The sequence below is a fragment of the Pteropus alecto genome, unplaced genomic scaffold (genome assembly GCF_000325575.1).
Source record: "Pteropus alecto unplaced genomic scaffold, ASM32557v1 scaffold155, whole genome shotgun sequence".
In the NCBI taxonomy this organism is placed as follows: Eukaryota; Metazoa; Chordata; class Mammalia; order Chiroptera; family Pteropodidae; genus Pteropus; species Pteropus alecto.
In genome coordinates, this window is record NW_006438113.1 from 10,698,242 (window position 1) to 10,718,255 (window position 20,014).

At 39.2% G+C, this 20,014-nt stretch overlaps 1 protein-coding gene, 1 long non-coding RNA gene and 1 pseudogene across 4 annotated transcripts in view; 1 reads left to right on the plus strand and 2 right to left on the minus strand.

Moving 5' to 3' along the window:
* LOC107195907 overlaps positions 1–7,024 on the minus strand; it is a 13,629-nt gene extending 6,605 nt beyond the window's left edge. Inside the window, exon 1 of the long non-coding RNA XR_001517220.2 lies at positions 3,196–7,024. This is a non-coding gene — a long non-coding RNA (uncharacterized LOC107195907). The remainder of the gene's footprint in view (positions 1–3,195) is intronic.
* Positions 1–12,997, minus strand: part of VCL (vinculin) — a 90,331-nt gene extending 77,334 nt beyond the window's left edge. For all 3 annotated transcript variants that reach the window (XM_006915501.3, XM_015592215.1, XM_015592214.2), the window contains exon 1: positions 12,726–12,997. In XM_006915501.3, coding sequence (XP_006915563.1) covers positions 12,726–12,893 — 168 coding nt within the window. In that variant the 5' untranslated portion in view covers positions 12,894–12,997. The remainder of the gene's footprint in view (positions 1–12,725) is intronic.
* LOC112482727 lies at positions 5,204–5,322 on the plus strand (annotated as a pseudogene).
* Positions 12,998–20,014: the final 7,017 nt, after the last annotated feature.

Below are 20,014 nucleotides of genomic sequence, written 5' to 3' on the forward strand. Positions count from 1 at the left end.
CTTCGAGCTCCTGCTTCAACTTGATCTTTCTTTTTTCTTCCAAGATCTCTATAGGTGGATCCATGCTACTAGCCACCATATTTAATTTTTCTTTCTTCCACATGAGATCAAAAAGATATGGGCATGACTTATTTAATACACAACTTCAATAAAATCATTGTTGACATGTTTTAGATTTGATAAGGACTCTAGGTCTTCTGCTTTGCATGTAAAACTGAGCTCATTTGCATAATTAAAATAAGTAAACTGGAAGAGCTAGAGAAATTACCAAATGGAAAATATAAACTGTTAAGAGACATGAAAGAGCGAGAAAGTGTAACATTTTTCTAATTTGAGTTCCAAAGGGAAAGAATAAAATAAGGGGAGAGGCAAAATTCAAAAAGATAATAGCTAAAAATGTTCCAGGATTGATAAATCAACCCTCAAAATTAGGGAGCCCAAAAAACCCCAAGACAGGTAAATAAAGTCTTATAAACCCCAGGGAGAAAAGTCATAATCTATAGCAAAATAACAATTAGACTGATAGCTGATCTGAATGCAGAACAATATTTTCAAAGTGCTGAAAAAAATTACTATCAGCCTAGATTGATTTATATATCCAATGAAATCATCTTTCAAAAAATAAGACAAAATATTTTTTCAGAGAAATAAGAACTTAAAGTGTATTCCACCCAAAGACCCCACTAAAGATACTAGCAAGGGATGGACTTCAAGAAGAAAGGAAATTTATCAAGAAGGGAAGTTCTGTTAATCATTTCTCTTACATCTCAAAGAAAATAGTAAAAGTGGGTAAATGGAAAAGAATAACTGTATAAGAAAACAACAGTGTCTAATTTATGGAGCAAAAAAAAAATCGAGACAGAAACAAAATGTTAGACAACCACACATAAGGGGACTAGCCAGGAAGACAGTAAAGATGCCAGTTAAAGACTCTGAAATTTAATATGCAAGTTAAAAATTTCTGGAAAAACACTGAAAGACTAGAAATAATAGGTATACCTTCCAAATGAGTTACATGTTTAACTCTACTACTCCTATGTTGATAGCACATCTGAGAGACAGTCTAACCCTCGTTTCAGGCAAGAGATACTAAGCTCATCCAGTATCTGGCACAGTATGTAGTCATTAAATATTTGTTAAATTAATTTGGCTGTTCCAGAAAAAGATGAATTCTATTTCACAAATGCATCACACTTCTCAACTCTACCTGAAAGGTGGATTCCATCTTACTATTTTAGTGAGTGGCCTGACTACCCCTTCAGTTTTTTTTCTTTTTCTTTTTCTTTTTCTTTTTCAGAAAACAGGACAATGAAGCTTGGGATAAATCCCAAATCCTACCCCCAATTCTTGCTTATGAATTGAAAGAAAAATACTCATCTCCCCTCACAAACAAAGGAGTTATCAATCAAAAATTTAGATGTTCGATTTTAATTATGAGAAACTGGCAATCAAAAGGCTCAGGCATCTAAACTGTGAGTGATATTTTTCCCACATTTGGTAAAACTGTATATTCCACAACATATGGAATTCTACTGAAAGCTTTCACTGGCATTTTGCCTTGTTGAATAAAAGTTAGAAGTTATGCTTAGACATTTTTAAAATATCAACACTGCCTTTTCATTAGACTAACATTTAAAATACGACTTGAAATCATGGGAAAATATATTAATATGTCTAACACTCATTGAGCTCCTAACTATGTGTCAGGCATAGTTCTATACATCTTTATGAACTCATTAATCCTCACAGTAATACACTATGAGTTGGGAACCAAGATTAGCTGTGTTTTACAGAGGACAGTGTGAAACAGATTAAATAACTTCCCCAATGTTACATACCTCAGAGGTGTCAATCAATGGTGGGATTTAAACCCAAGGAGTTTAGCTCTAGAGCCTTTATTCTGAACCACAACACTCTACCGCCTCCCAAGAGTCTTATCATGTTTGTCTGCTGATTTGCCTTGTATCTACATCTAAAGTCTGACTTCAGTATTCGATAACTCATACTAGGTGCATTCTGCCAAAATTGGCTATTCATTTTATTTGCAAAAATATCAAAACTAATAGAGATTCCAAATCTATATTATATTTTTATTTACATATACATACTCTGCATAGTCCTTACTGGGCAGGATTATCCCCATCTGCACCCCAGGACTTTATGCCTAGAATTTATTTTCGGGAAACATGAACTGGATGGTCCTATTACAGGCAATGCCTTGTGTTAAGCACTGATTTAGAGCTACTCTCCTAATTGGCAGTTCAGTTTCACCAAGATTCACCCACAGCATGATATATGTTTTTCCAAAGAAGCATAAAACAGTTTTGGTTGGGAAGCAGCAAATGGTCTTCCCATTTGTTCATTCAACAAATATTCCTCAAGATTCTTACTATGTGCCAAGCACTATGATGGGTGCTGAAAAGTCAAGGGCAAATACATCAGAGCCAATATTTGCCCCTGGGGCTCTAGCGAGAAGAAAGATATTAAACAAGTAATAATTACACAAATAATTACAAACAACTGTGACAAGCACAACAAGAAAAAAAATGCAGAAATCACATGACAAAGGGACCTCCCTCAGTTTTGGAGGTAAGAGTCAGGGAAGGTATCCCTAGAAAATTGATACTTAATACAGAAGTCAAGGATTAGAGGAAATTACCCAAGTAAAGAAGTACAGAAGAGTAGCTGAGGCAGAGGGAACAGCATATGTGAAGGCCCACAAGCAGCACTGTACTTTGAAAGAAATGAAAACCCGCTGTGCCTGGACTACCACGAGAAGAGGGCCACTGAGGGCAATGCTCAAAGATCTTTTCTAACTATGGGGCCCACGACCTGCTCACTCTGCTGCTGACCTGCTCACATTTTCTCCATGATTCCAAGGAACAAAAACTGTATTTACAGGACACTTTAAAATGATTAATTTAAATTCTGCAATAATTTCATTAGTGGAGAGGATAGAGATAAGATAAATCATACTATTATAAATTTCATCTATACTTTAACAACTTGAGGCCAGAGACCATTTCTTACGTATCCTACTATAATTCAGAACACCTAGCAATGTGAATAGCTAGAGTCTAATAACTAATTTTGCTATTTGGAGAGAAGAGACGTAGGATAAGAATTTAAGTGTTACTTGCCTAGACATTTTTCTATATAAGATTTATTAGCCCACTCATATATACCCTTACTTACTGTAATTGTATGAATAAAAATATATTATCCATCTTAAAGATGAGCCAGTTCAGTTCTCCAGAGATGGGGGTGGGAACAGAGAGAAGCCTGGAAATACAGAGAAGCTAGATAATAGAGATTCTTCAACTCTTAACTCTAAGAACAAATGTGCCATTTCTCTTTCTTCACAGAAAGCTTACTTGTGGGAATAAGTTAAGTGTGTTTCAAAAGAAAGAATGACTTTAACTTGGATTGTGGCCAGCTGCAATGAAATTCAGCCACTTTCCCCTTAAACTGGAAATCTTATCAGTGGGAAATTCTCTAAGGGCCAAAGACTATTTTCTGCAACTTAATGATATTTGTAAAAGATTTTTAGTTCTAAGATTCACTACCTGTCATCCTCTATACACACACATATCCCACACTCATACCAATCTAATGAATAACTTGACTTCTAACAGAAGTGACATAGAATTTTTTGAAATCTAAAAGTCTCAATATGTAACCAACACAATAATATCATTTATGAATCTTTTTTTCCGTTTGTGATTACTTAGGCATTTGTATATGGTAACATTTGAGGGCAGAAAAAGAGAATCACCACTCTTTGTCATGAAATAGCCTAGAATGACTAGCTGGTAATGCAAGTATCAAAACACTATACACATATGGAAGGAATACCAATAGCAAAAGATTGGAATAAGCCCAGGACCGGGATAAGCCCAGGACCGGGAACATCGAGAAGAATATAACCCAGTTCTTGCCCTTCAGAAACCAAGTCTTAAAGGGAGATATCTGAGGGGCGTAGGGAGGGTGTGGAAAGAAAAGCTACAATCAAATCAATTATCCCAAAACTGATGACCTAGCATGCAAAAACACAGAATCTACAAAGCTTTTGCCAAGGGCCTGGAAAGAAGGAAATGAGTCCTCAACTTCTATGTCTAATTATATGTCTCCTTTTGTCCATTACTCTATCATACTCTATTCCTTTGTCTGCACATAATACGCATAGTTAAATATATTTAATCAACTTAAAGACCCCATATTTTAATAAGTGTGTCAGGATTAGAAGTTCTTCAAAAGTTATTTTGAAGTTATTTCATTTCACACTTACTGAAACAGCAGTTAGCTCAATAGAGCATGGCTCCCTAAACAGCACATGATAAAGTCTTGAATGTTGTAACAGACTGGGTTTCCTCACTCTTCCTTGAAATTCTTCAGCAGAAAAGTGAATTAAGGGTTAGGGGGGGATGTTTTTAGAGGGGTTGGTTTAATGATGAAAAAGATATAGTTGTTTGTAGTAATATCCAAGGAAACAGAAATAAGAGTAGAGAAAAATGGACAAAGAGAGTAAAAGACAAATCCAGTTCAAGCAAACTGAAAAAGATTGAGAAACACTGAGATTGTGACTAAAGACAGGCTTTCTGCATTTCAACAATGAAAATGTAGTACTTTTGTAACAAGTTAAATTTTGTTCTTTTTGAAAGACTGTGAAGGCTCAGCATGACAAAAAGTGATTACTAATAGTATACTGTTCAATAAAATACAGTATTGTTTTTAGTGTTATATGAAGGACAAAACACTTTAATTATGATGATAAATATACAAATAAACAAAAATTCCCTACTTATATATTAACTTCAACTTCTCTCCATAATAAACTTTTTTGTAAACTTAAGGAGAAACAGGTAAGACAGCCTTCCTCTCCATAACCATTAACAATGGAAACTGAACAAGTACTAAAATGGCTGATAAAACAAAGAAGCAGCCACCTAGATTCAAAATTTATGTTATCTGAACTTCACTATGTGGCCCAATACACACAAACACATATTGCAAGAATTCTGCAGATCTAGTGTACAAGGAAAAGAAAGACAGATGAAAGCCTCCAATAGGAAGTCCTTTCACCAATATATCAACTTTTCTGGGTGTTTCAGAGTCTTATTACAGATGTGAACTTTACTCCTTAAATAAGTTCACTCTGAAATATTTATCTACACAGCACTGAAGGCTTTAAAAAGCCTTAAATTTCTACAGCCATGCCACCCTGAATGTGCCTGATCTCGTCTGATTGCGGAAGCTAAGCAGGGTCAGGCCTGGTTAGTATTTGGATGGGAGACCACCTAGGAAGACCAGATGCTGTAGGCATAAAAAAAAATAAAAATAAAAAAATGAAAAGCCTTAAATTTATGTTTTCTTCTTCTAGTCTTATCTATATATAGGGAAGGTTTAAGGGCAGACCTTCCTGAACGCAACATCAACTGACAGAATGACCCTTCCTCAGCAAGAGTCCTGACAATGAATGTCACAGAACATTATTCTAGAGAGAAACTTTGCTGTGATATCAACTAACTTCTGACATGAGCTCATTAAGGACTGCTACTTCTTTTGATACTGATCTAATGCTGGCTTATAATGGAAAAATATACCTCACTGTCATGACCATGACATAAGGTTCAATGGAAAGGGTGGGCCCAGATCAGCCAGAAAGCAAAAAAAAGCAAATCAACCTTATATTTTTGTCTCCTGCCATGTGGTTCAAGGAAATAAAGATCTTTTAATGAGGAATTCATAACTCATAGTATGATACTACACTGTAACCAGCAGGGCTTCAAATAAATATATTGACACCTGGTCTAAGTTGCTAAATTTTAAAAAAATACTCCCAATTTAAAAAGAATACAAAATCCTAATGCCACCTTCTGACAGGAGGCAACATATTCTCATGTTATGAATTTAGTAAGTGGCCTGCATAGTTGAAATGACTCTGAAACAGAGAACCACAACCCAAAATAGCTTGAACACTGTTATCTCAAACAATGGGCAGTTAGCCATTCATTTCTCCTTCTTAATATATATTCTACTTGTTTCAAAGCTCATTATAAATTTGATGAGACTGTTTAAATTCGGCTGTACCAGATGTTTGAAAGCTATGGATGGAAAATATTCATTGCAAAAAAATTCTTATTACAAGATTTTATACCTAAAAAATAAATGCAGTGTATATGTTTATTTAGTTTAAAAAAAAGAAAAGGGTAAGTTATATTGCACACTCATAACCAGCCTAACATTAGAAATAAAGGGGTGAATACAACAGACATGGTCCCTGCCACCGAGGAACCTACAACTTAGTAAAGAAGACAAATACTAAGTACAATGAATGTCACAAGAGATTATATACATGCTATGCTGAGCTGTAGACTGTGGATAATGAGGATTATTCCTACCCTACTCCCTTCCTAAGTGTGCAGTAAAAGACCAAGAAGTTGTCAGAAGGCTTTTAAAATAATGAACTTCTCAGTTGAAATACATACGAAACATAAGCATTTTATACATATATACGTAATCAGTAATTATATAAATATGTAAAATGACTTTTTAAACAAATATACAAGAACTATTAAAATCCAAATAGGCCCTTCACATAGGCCATGCCAAACCCAGGCTTTAAACAAATAATCTTGCCAGGCCTAGGACAAATAAAAACTCTATGACTAATAGCATTCTTGTTGCTTCTGATTCTAGGTGGAACAATTCCACTGATATTTAATAACTATCCTCTAAGTGGATATAGAATGGTGGAGTGAAAATGCAGAGGATCCACAGAAAGAGAAACAAATTTTGAGACCAAGTTCCATCACTAACTAGCTGTACCACCATGGGCAGGTTACTTAATTTCTCTGATCTACATTATCTTCACCTGCAAAATCAGGACAATACCTTAAAGGATTGTTATGAAATTATATATATGAAAATATTTTATAAACAATAAAGGATTATACAAATGGTCTTATTATTTATTTAATTGATTTTTTTCTTCATATAGGAACTATATGTTCATTTTAAGAACTGGAAAATACAGAAAAGTATTAAGAAGAAAAAATCACCCACAGGTTTATCACCCAAACATTGTTGTTATTTATTTTAACCGAAATAAATCTAACATCAACCAAAAGAAGTTAAAGCAAAAGTACTTTCAGATGTTAACACTGATAATTATAAATGACAAAATTAATTGTTGATCTCTTTTTAAGAGCAGAAGTCTTTCCCATCAGTTTAAAGACAATGCTGCCATGTGTCCCAAAGCTGGTCCCAAAAGGGTATGATATATAGGTGACGCTCGTAAATGTCAAAGCCACAAAAACTCCCGAAATAAATATTTCATGAACCCAAGGAGTAGTTACAACACATGCCCTCAGATGTAACAGAGAAAGCAAAGTGTCTAAAGCTCTGTTAACATAACTGGCATGACTGTAAGATTTCTATGGGCCACGTCGATGGAAAAAAAAATTTTATATACCATGCTACAAGACAAGCAGCCTAAGACATCTGATTTTTTCACACTGCTTACTGAATCCCATCTTTGGAACTTCTTGTACGTCTGTTTTTATTTTCCCACTCTTTCTTCTCCTAGCCCCTCTCCTTGTTTTATTATCACATTAGAATCTGTGTTTAAAATGGTCTTATTCACTTCTTCCAAGAAGACATACAAATGGCCAAGAAACATATGAAAAGATGCTCAACATCGCTAGATATTAGGGAAATGTAAATCAAAACCACAATGAATGCCATCCTGAACAAGCCCGATCCCGTCTGATCTCGGAAGCTAAGCAGGGTCGGGCCTGGTTAGTACTTGGATGAGAAACAACCTAGGAAGACCAGGTACTGTAGGCGTAAAAAGGAAAAAAAAAAAAAAACATAAGGGATTGTAAGCTGACAAGGTTCTTGCAATCTGTGAGATCAACCAAGGGTTGCCTCCCCTAAAAAAAAAAAAACCACAATGAGATACCATCTCACACCTGTTAAAGTAGCTATAATCAACAGGACAAGTAATAATAAGTGTTGGAGAGGATGCGGAGAAAAAGGAACCCTCATATACTGCTGGTGGGATTGCAAATTGGTACAGCCACTATGGAAAACAGTATGGAGGTTCCTCAAAAAACTAAGAATTGATCTACCATGTGATCCAGCAATCCCTCTATTGGGTATTTACCCCAAAGACTTGAAAACTCATATCTGAAAAGATATTTGCACGCCGATGTTCATAGCAGCATTATTCACAGTGGCCAAGACATGGAAGCAACCGATGTGTCCTACGATAGATGACTGGCTAAAGAAGCTGTGGTACATATATACAATGGAATATTATTCAGCCATAAGAAGAGATGAAATACTGCCATTTGCAACAACATGGATGGACCTTGAGATAATCATGCTAAGCAAAATAAGCCCAAAAGAAAAAGTTGAAAACCACATGATATCACTTATGTGTAGGGTATAAACCTAAAAGCAACACACAAACAAGGCAAACAAACAGAGACTCATGGACATGTTCTATAGACTAGTGGTTACCAGGGAGTTGGAGGAAGGAGGGAAATAGATGGGGTAAAAGGGGTCAAGTAGCGGTGACAGAAAGAAATCTAATTATGAGCAGTGAACACACAATGCAATATATATATGCCTTACTGTTGAATTGTACACCTGAAACTTACTGGATTTTGTTAACCAAGGTCACCATAATAAAAATAAATGAATAAAATAAAATAAAAATAAAATGGCCTTATTCAATGCAATGGAATATTATTCAGCACCAAAAAGGAATGAAGTTCTGATACATACTATATCGTGGATGAACCTTGAAAACATTATGCTAAGAGAAAGAAGTCAGACACAAAAGGCAACATATTTTATAATTCCATTTACATGAAATGTCCAAAACAGGCAAATCTACAGTGACAGAAAGTAGACTGGTAGTTGTCCAGGGCTGGGGAGGTGGAGATGGGAGAGAATGAGTGACTGCTAAAAGGTATGCGGTTTCTTGAGGAGATAAAATGTCCTAAAATTAGTTTGTAGTGTGATATTGCACAACTCTGTCAATATACTAAAAAAACACTAAATTATACACTTTAAATGTGTGAATCATATGTTACGTGAATTACAACTCAACATAGCTATTTAAAAAATAATCTTGTTCAGGATCCTAAATTGAAAAAAGTACATATAAATGAATAATCCCATACTACCCCTCCCCACCTAAGCATGGAATAAAAGTGATGACTCAGCTGTGATAAGACGACTCTTGTTTAACAAATATACAATAAATTACAAATCCAAATGAGTCTTAACCCCACAAAAAGTAGTTACCTTAATGATGCCCTAAGTCAAAACTTAGCCCTCAGAGTCTCAATAATTTTGTGCTTTTATTTCAAGGTAGTTCTTTCCACTTATAACATCTTTCTTATCACATTTTTAAATGTTCAATTCTCACCTGACATTAAGGCCAATTCAAATGTTACATCCTATACAAGGCCTTTCCCATGTTCTGATGAAAAGTAATCTCACCTTTCTCTGAACTTCCGTGGTACTTCACTCCCACAGGACCACTCTGAACTTTCAATGCAGCATTATACTTAGTCTGCCTTGTATCAACTTATTGTTTTGACATTAAAAGGGGTCTCCATAAATATCTATTTGACAAGTGGATGATGATTGTTTAACAATTGAGAATTTCATCTTCAGCTTGTAAATTTTAATTCTGGAAATATCCAAAAGTCATTTAGACTCAAAAATGGTCCAGGAAGTAGGAAGGTTAAGGAATGCCCACTTCGGGTAAAATTTTCTTAACCAAAATAAAAGCCAGGCTGATTTAACATACATATGTAAATAATTTGTAAGAAATTCCCAAACAAAAGCACTGGAATAAGAATATAACTTCCCAAAGTAGCTGAAAGAAACCTGAATGATATAAATTCCAGAATATCTGTTCAAAAATCAGTTTCATTATTTTATAGTGACACCATATGTTTTTTTCCTGAGAGTTTTATTATCAAGTTCTACTAATTCTTCTACCATATTTCTAATATAGTACTAATTCTTTCTCCATTTTTCCCATAACACCCAAAATTCAGGCCTTCATTTTCTTCCTGACCAATCAATTTAAAAAGTCTCCTAATCCATCTCTCTTCCCACAGTTCCTTCTTTCCTTCAACAATATTTGTGGAGCCATCCTGTGTGCTAATGTTGAGGGTAGGAACTGAGGAGCACATAAAGAAATATCAAACGAGGCCCCATTCTCCTAAACCAATCTAGTTGCGAACTTGACTATTCATCACAACACTTAGCAGTATACATATAAGGGCCACGAATGACACCAAGAATTCCAAGCAATGGTTATGTCCTCTGGCCTCTCCAAAACACAGATTAATCTATCGTCTCCCTCACATACTAGTCATCCTCTCCCTCCCACTCTTTGTTCATCTTGTTGGGTAAGGTCTTCTGTTAAACTGCACATATGCCATGCACCCCACTCCTCTCTCGTTTCTCTCCAATGTGCCTCCTGAGCTAATCAAGACAATCTACTTGCTATAACCTGGAAGTGACTTACAAGTACCTTTATTCATGACTACTTGTCACCATAATTATCCCCACTTTCTAATTCATATCTACTATCAATCTCAAGTCCCTTCTTTTGTATATATTAGGAAGCATGTAACTATAGATAATTTTTTTCAGCTTATGACTGGCCTTATTTCTTTTGTATTTGTCTCATAGTATCCATTATAGTGTTTCCTAAATGAGGATGTGTATCTCAACCACCTATGGAGCTCCTTAAAAATACAAAGGTCTTTACCCTACCCCCTGGTAAGTCTGGGGTGGGAGCTGGACATCTTTATTTCTAAAAAGCCCCACTGGTGATTCTGATGCACATCTCAATCTGAGAACCACTGATTTATTACAATGTTCCTTATACAGCAGACATTCAATTCTTATTAATGCATTGAAGCTCATAAATAACTTTTGTCAAAAATAGTCTAACCAGATATCAACCCCTAGACTACACTAGTTCTGTTCCAAGTGCAACATATGGTTTTAAGATTTCATTTCCTGAGGCACTCCTTGGAGGGACACTATTACCTTGTCTCTTTACATTGTTTCCTATTTGTTGAAAAATGGAGGCCTGGAATGCAGCCATGTTAGACAACACTACACAAGAATGTACTCTGGAGTCTTAGATTAAAGTTAGTTATATAAAGAACAAGAACAATGTAGAACCAGACGTTTTGAAAGCACACAGTATTCTTACTGAATAAATTATTAGTAAATCTATACAGAAGGCAGATCAGAAACCAGTCAATAGTGTCTCCCCATCTTCTTTATTCCCAATCTTTTGAACTGCCTCACACAGTTGAGGGGTCCCTGAAGATTGAGGAAGACTCAGCTGCTGAAGTGCCTCTAGTCCATTAAAGTGCTCTAATCAGATAAGTAACCCAAACCCCACCCAGGCCCACAGTTGCCTCCCAACTACCCTGACACACACTATTTACACAGCTCAGTGGGGGAGTGATATGAACTTTTCCCAAAGTTGTTCCTCACAGGCAGCAGCAATCTGAGTCACCCAACCACAGTGAGAAAAAAAACTGTGATACTAGCCAGAGGAGTGTTAGGAGACTGATCACAGCACCCCTTTTCCCATTTCAAAAGTGGGCTCTGCCTCCTACTACAATCACATCAGTTATTAGTCACAGCTGCGGGCTACAGGGATCTGCAGAGCCACTCAGCCACGCAGGAAAGTTGTGGGCTGGGGAGGAGACTGCCCGTCCTTCTCTCCGGCAGGGGCCGCAGGTCCCAGATTCCACAGGCCTCTCCCTGCAGCTCCATCTTGCTTTCTGCCAGGAGGAGTGGCAGAGAAGCACCCCGCCACACACACACCCAGTCTGTTAAGGCCCCAGTGGGAGGGAAGCCTTTTGACAGCAGGTAAAACCAGGTGGAAATCTTCATGGGAGAGGAAAAAATGAAAGGCACCGGGGTTAAGAGGAAGGAGAAGAGGGATTTGTGGTCATAAATTACTACATGAAGAAATTACCGGTATTTGGGAGTGCCAGAGGTGTTAGCAGAAGTAGAATGCCTAGGAAGGGAGAAGGAGACAGAAAGACGATGGCCAGTAAGACAAGGGGACAAAAGGGCAGGAAGGAGGGAGCGCTGGGAAAGGGCTGTGGGTGAGTGAGGTAGGTCTCAGGATAAGGGGCAGAAGTATTAGAAAGGAGAACAACGTGGCTCAATAAAAATCCCTGTGAAGAAAGGTAAGCAATCTGTAGGGGAGCCCGGCAGCCCATAGGCCAGACTGGGGAGGCCTATAAAGGAACTGAGAGTAAGGATGTCAACGTGAGGGGCGACAGCCTGCTGAGGGAGAAGGGCTATCAGACATCCAAACAACTATCGTATATTAAGCACCTACCGTGGGTCTCATACACTGTGCTAGGCACTTTCTAATACGACCTAGTTGAATCTTCACCACAAACCCACAAGCAGGCATTATTATTATTGACCCCATTTTATAGATGAGGAAACTGAGACCCAGTGAGTCTCAGGGGCATGCTCAAGGTCACAGCGCCGGGGGTGTCTGAATTCGAACCCATGGCCGCCTCGCTCCAGAGCTCACGGGCAAAGCCACAGGCAGCAAACCCGCAAAGAGGAACAGCAAGATGGACTGGGACCCCGAGGACGTCTCCTGACCCTAGTCCCGCTCCCCAACCCAGGCCCAGCGCGCTCACCCGGACGAGGTTGCTGACTGCCGCCTGCACGGCGGCCACGGGCGCGGTGAGGTCAGGGATGGCTTTGCCGTCCACCTCGCCTTCCTCGTGCATGATTACCAGGTGCGAGATCTGCTGCGCCACCGGCTCCAAGATGCTCTCGATCGTGCGCGTATGAAACACCGGCATCGTGGCGGTGAGTGGGGCGGCGAACCGCGAGCTACAGAGAACCGTGAACAGCGGAGTCGGAAACCCGCAAACAGACGGACTCCAAGCGGCGATTACAGAGTCTGGGCTTCCCTCGGCGTAACCACCTCGCTAGTGCCCCGCCCCCTCTCGTCGCTGTGTCCAATGGCAGCGCCGCTCAGACCCGGGCTGCCACTCCTATTGGTGATACTTCGAGATGCTCCTCCCCACCCCCGCGCCGCCAAGACCCCGCCCAGCCCCGCCCCCATTCCCAAGGGAGGGGCCTGGGATTGGGGTTGAGCTGCTGGGATCGCGACTGGATTCCCGAGTCCTAGCGCCGGGCGCTCCTTATAAGGGCATGGTGGGAGCGGAGCGTGCGGCTCGAGTCGGTGGCCCCGCCCACCGGGGCCGCCTCCTTCCTCGGCTCTGCAGAGCGCGCCGCCAAGACCCCGCCCAGCCCCGCCCCCATTCCCAAGGGAGGGGCCTGGGATTGGGGTTGAGCCGCTGGGATCGCGACTGGATTCCCGAGTCCCAGCGCCGGGCGCTCCTTATAAGGGCATGGTGGGAGCGGAGCGTGCGGCTCGAGTCGGTGGCCCCGCCCACCGGGGCCGCCTCCTTCCTCGGCTCTGCAGAGCTCCGCCCCTCTGCAGAATCACCTCAGCTGGGCGGGGTCTCACCTCCGGCGACGCTAGAGTCTGATGAAACCTAGGAGCCATGAGCCTCCTCCCTGTACCCTCTGAACTTTTCCCTTAACACGACACCCTCAGAATACTCTTTCCATTTCCTTTCAGTGATACATGGAAACGTTTTTAATAAAACATTTAAAGAACAGAAGTGCACAAAGACACATGAGTGTCCCATTCATTCACAAACACACTCCACCCACTCTCCTCCTCAGAAATAGTCACTGTTAACAGTTTGGGTATAGTCTTGTAGACCTTTGCCTATTCGTTTTCTTGTTCATATGTATTTTCTAAATAAGATTACACATTTTCCTGGAACTTGATATTTTTTCCTCCTGATTAAAATTCCTTGGTTATCTTTCTACTTCATTCTTTTTAATGGCTGCATGGTATTCCATTACATGAAATCGAACAATTTCATAGTAGTGGACATTTAGGTTAGGTTCTATTTTTCACCATTTAAAAAAAAAATTCTGCATGAACATCATCGTACTTAACTCTATGTTGTGCACATGTGTATTTATCTAGGACAGATAGATGCCTAGAAATGAAGTGAAAATGCAAAAGTATATACATTTTACATTTTGATAGATGAAACCAAATTACCTATTCCTCTCACAGTGCACTCTGTATAAGACGTCTTACTGTTTTTCTCACCTTAAATTCTCTTTCGCCCAAGCTTCCACATTCCAAGAAAACATTTTCAATAATACCTCCAAGCAGAAGATGCTCAAGTCAAATGAAAATATTTATCAAAGGCCCACATTTTGCTAGAGGCTAAATTGTATGTGTGTTGTATATTGTATATTTTCTGAAACTATTCTTGTCTAGTAGTATGTATCTCCTTTTTCTGCTGTTCATGTTGCCAAACTCTGTACTTTTCATGATACTCGTTTTTTTGTTAACGGCTTCCATAGCCTTATAGGCAATGGATTTCTATAACTCCATTTGAAGATAACATTTATTTAGTACTGACTAAGTTCTAGGCACTATATGAGCCCTTTGTTTACGATTACACATAAGATCAACTACTCAATTTGTAGGGCCTGGCACAAAACAAAAATGTGAATCCTCTTATTCAAAAAACAAGAAAGCATACTGTTAAAGATACTAAAATGTAAAGCTTGATTCTTTCTTTGGTGTTCTCTTTCTCAACCTGTCGTGGTATTTCTTAATTTGCTATTTAATGTGGTAGTCCCTGGACAGGGGAATACTTTTGTGGTAAATACCACCCCGTACAGGAACTTGGGGGCCCATGGAACCACTGGTTGCCTAGAGTCCCTTCTTGCCCGCTGCTGGACCGACATGCTGTTCCCTGCTAGGGACGAGGAGGCCTTACCAGGCATCTCCTCTTCTTGCAGGCCTGCCTCCCCACCCCACAGCAAATAGGTGACCTCTTAAGGTGTTGCAGCCTCTACACTGAAACTCTCTCAATTACTGCATCAAGAGAGGACAAGAGGCTCACCCACATCAAGTCAACTGCAAAAAATGCCGTGGTATTGATAGCTTGGGTTGAGAGTGGCCACCTCCATGCCTCGCCCCTGGATACCATTGGTAGTATACATGGAACCCTGCCCAAGGCAGAGCAGAGGGCAGCAGTGGTCACTAGGCAGGTCAGAGTCAGGGGCTAGAGGCTGAGGAGCAAGCAGCTGAAAACTCATCCAAGGGAGGTGGTTAGAGGCAGGACCATGCAAAAGCTGAGGTTCCAAATCCTCAGTGCATGCTTCATTTTCTATTGGGCTTCTAAAATACAAAGTCAAAGTTAAAATTGTTAAGAATGAAGACAGCAACCGCAGAGAATTAGACCCCAAATATAAAGCTCTTCTCAGTGCAAGCCCTGTATAACTAAGTAGACTGATCACACACCCATGAGCCTGGCCCTAGTTACATAGCTGGTAACCCAAGTCTGACCATGACTGACTCTTAATTTTTAAACAGCTCCCTAGGAACTCCCATTCATTTTGGAGACTCTTGTCAAAACTAATGCAATTTTTGGCTAGTCCCATCACGGCTCCCAAAGCTCTTTTCTGTGATCATTATTTCAATTAGTAATATAGTAGTCCTCCTACTTATCCACGGTTTTGCTTTCTACAGTTTCAATTACCCATAGTCAACTGGCGGTTTGAACTAAATGAAAAATTCAGAAATAAACAATTCATAAGTTTTAAACTGCGTGCCATTCTGAGTTGTGTGATTAAATCTCGCGATGTTTCAATGTTTCGCTCTTTCCTGCCCAGGACATGAATCATCCCTTTGTCCAGTATCCACACTGTATATGTTACACGTCTCTTAGTCACTTAGTAGCCATGGAGGTTATCAGATCCACTGTAGTGGTATCACAGTGCCTGAATTCAAGTAACCCTTATTTTACTTAATGTCTCAGTCACCTCACTTCCTCTCACCACGTAGATATTTTATCATCTCACGTCATGAAGAAGGGTGAGTATGATACAATAGAATATTGTGAGAGAGACCACATTCACATAACTTTTATCACAGTATATTGTCATAATTATTCTATTTTATTATTAGTTATTGTTGTTCATCTCTTACTGGGCCTAATTTATAAACTAAACTATCATAGGTATGTATGCTTAGGAAAAAACATAGTATAGAGTTCACTACTATCCATGGTTTCAGGCATTCACTGGAGAGTCTTGGAACATATCCCCCAAGGATAAGGGGGGTACAAATGTAGTAATATTTGGGTGATGGAATTATATATAATTTTTTCCTATAATCTTCACTCTGCCTCCACTATGCTGATTATATGCATATGTGCAGTTTAACATGGTCTTCTGTCCTATGTATTTCTTATAAATTGGCAACAAGATTCAGAGAACTGATCATATAGTCTTTTAACTATAACATTACCCCTGCCTCCAATCTTCTAATCCAGGCTCCTCATGACTGGCCATATCAACCTCCTAAAATACAGTATTTCAACGCTGTTTCGTTACAATGTTGATGAGAAACAAAAGGTGTTTCCATTCAGGACCACTATCTGTGTGGAGTTGGCATGTTCTCTCCAAGTCTGTGAGTTTTCTCTGGGTCCTCTGGTTCCTTCCCACATCCCCAATATGTGCAAGTTAGGTTACTCGACATGTCTAAATTGTTCCAGTCTGAGCGAACATGAATGTATGTGTGTGAGTGTGCCCTGCACTCCAGGGTGGGTTCCTGCCTTGCACCTGAGCTGCCGGGATCGGTGTGTTCGCTCGTGAACCTGACCTGAATAAACGGGTTGGAAAATCATTATCTTACTTGTTTTTATTGATCTTTCTTAATATATGTAGAGTTCACATTTATTTCAATGTTAAATGTTAGAGGCTTTATTTAGAAGTTTGGTGATGTTTTTGTGACCTGAAATATATTGTAGAAACTTAACTCTAATAATTTATATCAATTAGCCTATGGTGAAGTTGGTTTTGTTATAGGTCCTTTGGCATAAAGTTATAGTTTTCAAGAACCTATCAATGATGTTAAGTGAAAACTTACTGTACCACATTGCATGCCCAGGCCATGTGTTACCCTCCATCCACATCTGTATCCACTTCTGTCCCCCAATACACACATTCACATGCACCCTTTAAAATCTTCTGTGGCACTTAACACATATTAACATCAATGCCCACCACAGTCTGGGCTCAGACCAACCTTACTACTTTCTGCTTCCCCAACCAGACCCACAGACAGGTGGGTTAAACAGTGCAAAGAGGACAAGTTCAGGGTTATCCAGAGCTCAAGCTATATTCCAGCTTTCCAACTTGATTGAGATCAAACTCTAGCAACTGGCTTTTCTTCTCTCTGCCTGACTTTCTTTAAAAAATGGAATAAGATGACCCTCATAGAGCTGATGTAAGGATTGGTGAATGAATTTGTATAAAGCACCCAGGGGACCCTGAGTAAAATTCACTATGATTATTATTATTATTATTATTATTACTGGAGCAGTCACAGACATATTCACAATCTCCAAAAATCCATGATGGAGTTCCACTTTGGAGCTTTTGTCTACATTCTTCCCCACTAGAAAGATCTCTCTGCTTGTCTAAATTTCACCTACTGTGGTAGGTAAAATTCTAAGATATCCCTGTAGATTTCCCACCCCTGGTATAATCCCCTGGACTGTGAATATAATGGATTTTACTTCTGTAACTAGATGACATTATGTAACACAGTTGAATTTAAGATAGGGAAATTACCCAGGCAGGACTGACGTAATCGCATTAGCCCCCTTAAAGCAGACAGTTTTCTTCAACTGATCACAGAAGAGGAGGTTAAAAATTAGAAGCTCTGGAAGGATTTGACAAGCTATTGCTGAATTAAAGATTCAGTTCCTTGTAGCTGAGGGTGGCCCCCGGCTGGCAGACAGCAGGAAACATGGACCTCATTCCCACAGCTGCAAGGAACTGAATTCTGCCAACAAGAAGAATGATCTTGGAAACAGATTTTTCCCCAGAGCCTTCTGATGAGAACTCAATTCATTTGACACCTGGATTTCAGCCTCATGATACTGAGCAGAGAACCCAGGCACACTATGCAGAACTTCTGACCTATACTCTTACAAAATAATAAATGGGGGTTGTGACGTAATTTAAGCAATAGAAGCACATCAATAGAATACTAAAACATCTATCTTCTCGGCTCACTTCGTCTAGTCCGTTGTCTCTGACTTCTTACTACAAAGCCCTGGCTTAGGCTGCTTATACAAATTCTTTCTCCTTCATAGCACTTATCACAATTGTCTTTCTATTATGTGACTATTTTACATTTCTCCCCTGTCTGTCACTGCTAGATGTCCCTCAATATCTGTTCTGCTCTTCCTCCGCAGTAATAGAACCTCAGATTTATACCTGGGCACTTAGCCACATGATTCCAATTTGACACATGGCAAGTCACAAATCTTCAATTTTCTCATCTCTAAAAGGGAAGATAATAATGTTTTCAATCTCATTAAATAGAAAGGACTTAGCACATAATAAATATTCAGAAAAAGTTACCAGAGAGATAGAGGGCAATTTATAGCCTGCACTAAACTAAGAACCATCATAGAACTAAGTCACAAACAATGTGGTGAAGCCCAAGTGGTCAAATTCCAAGCAAGAGGAAATCACCATGGGCTGAGGGTAAGAAAGAGTTAATGGGACAGTGAAACTAAATCTGGCCTCAAAAGAAGAATAATGTTTGGTTAGGCAGACAAGAGGGCAGACATTCCTGGAGGTGGGAGTACGGTCTGGAACAGCGATTAAATTAGTCAGACTGAAGTGAATATTCATACAACTCAAAGATAAGGATGAAAAGGTAAATTTCCACAAGATTATAACATACAGAGGTTAAAGACTGTGTGACATTTGCTCTTGGTTGTGGCTAGCTCAACATTACTCTTTGCCATGTAATTAGTTTGAAGGCCACTAATGATAGGAAACATTATAAGATAGGTAAAAAAAAAAATTAGTGTTCTCAGTCAGAAATAACTGAGGAAGAGTTTTTGATAATGACAATATTTTACACATAGGAAACTTTCGATATTTTTAAGTCCATAGCAATTCTCTGAGGTAGGTGGAAAACAAGAAGTATAGCTCTCTTTTATTACACAGACTGGGAAATTGAGACATCATAGTAACTATCAGTGTGAGCGCAATTTGTGGAAGTTTTAGTCAAGGATAGAGCTGAATATAAAACCTGAGTCTTCTATATTTAGTTGGTAGGCTAACTAAATATACTCTAGTTTTACTCCAGTTTCTGTGCTCTTCTCCTGATCACTGTTTGGACTGCTGTATCTTGGTTATGTGTCTAAGGAATTCCACCTTCTCAATACACTCCAGTATACTTCAAGCCCACATGGGTGAATCTACAACTTACATGCACACACTGCATTCCCCACTCACCACAGATGTACCTTCTCTCTGTGCAGACCACCTCACCAGCCCCATCTCCACACTGTCCCCACATTGGAACCGCACAGTGGCTCAATCAGTAGCCCTTCCTTCCCTCTCCCAAATGCTGCAAGTACACCACACTCCACCCTCCACCCCCACCAAAACCACAACCACTTCCCCTGTCACTTTGAAAACAATGTGGCTCTTTTCTTCCCCCTTCCTAGCTTTATTGAGATATAATTAACAAATAAAAATTATATGTGTGTATGTGTTTATATATGGTATACAACATGATATTTAATAAACATATACATTGTGAAATGATTACCACAATCAAGCTAATTAATGCATCCATTACCTCACGTAGTTACCATTTTGTGTGTGTGCATGTGTGTGTGTGATGAGAATACTTAAGATCTAGTCTCTTAGAAATTTTCAAGTATATAATACATTATTAACTGTAGTCACCATACTGTACATTAGGTCTCCAGAACCTATTTAGCTTATAACTGAGAGTTTTTACCCTTTGACCAACATCTTTCCCTTTCTCTCACCACATCCC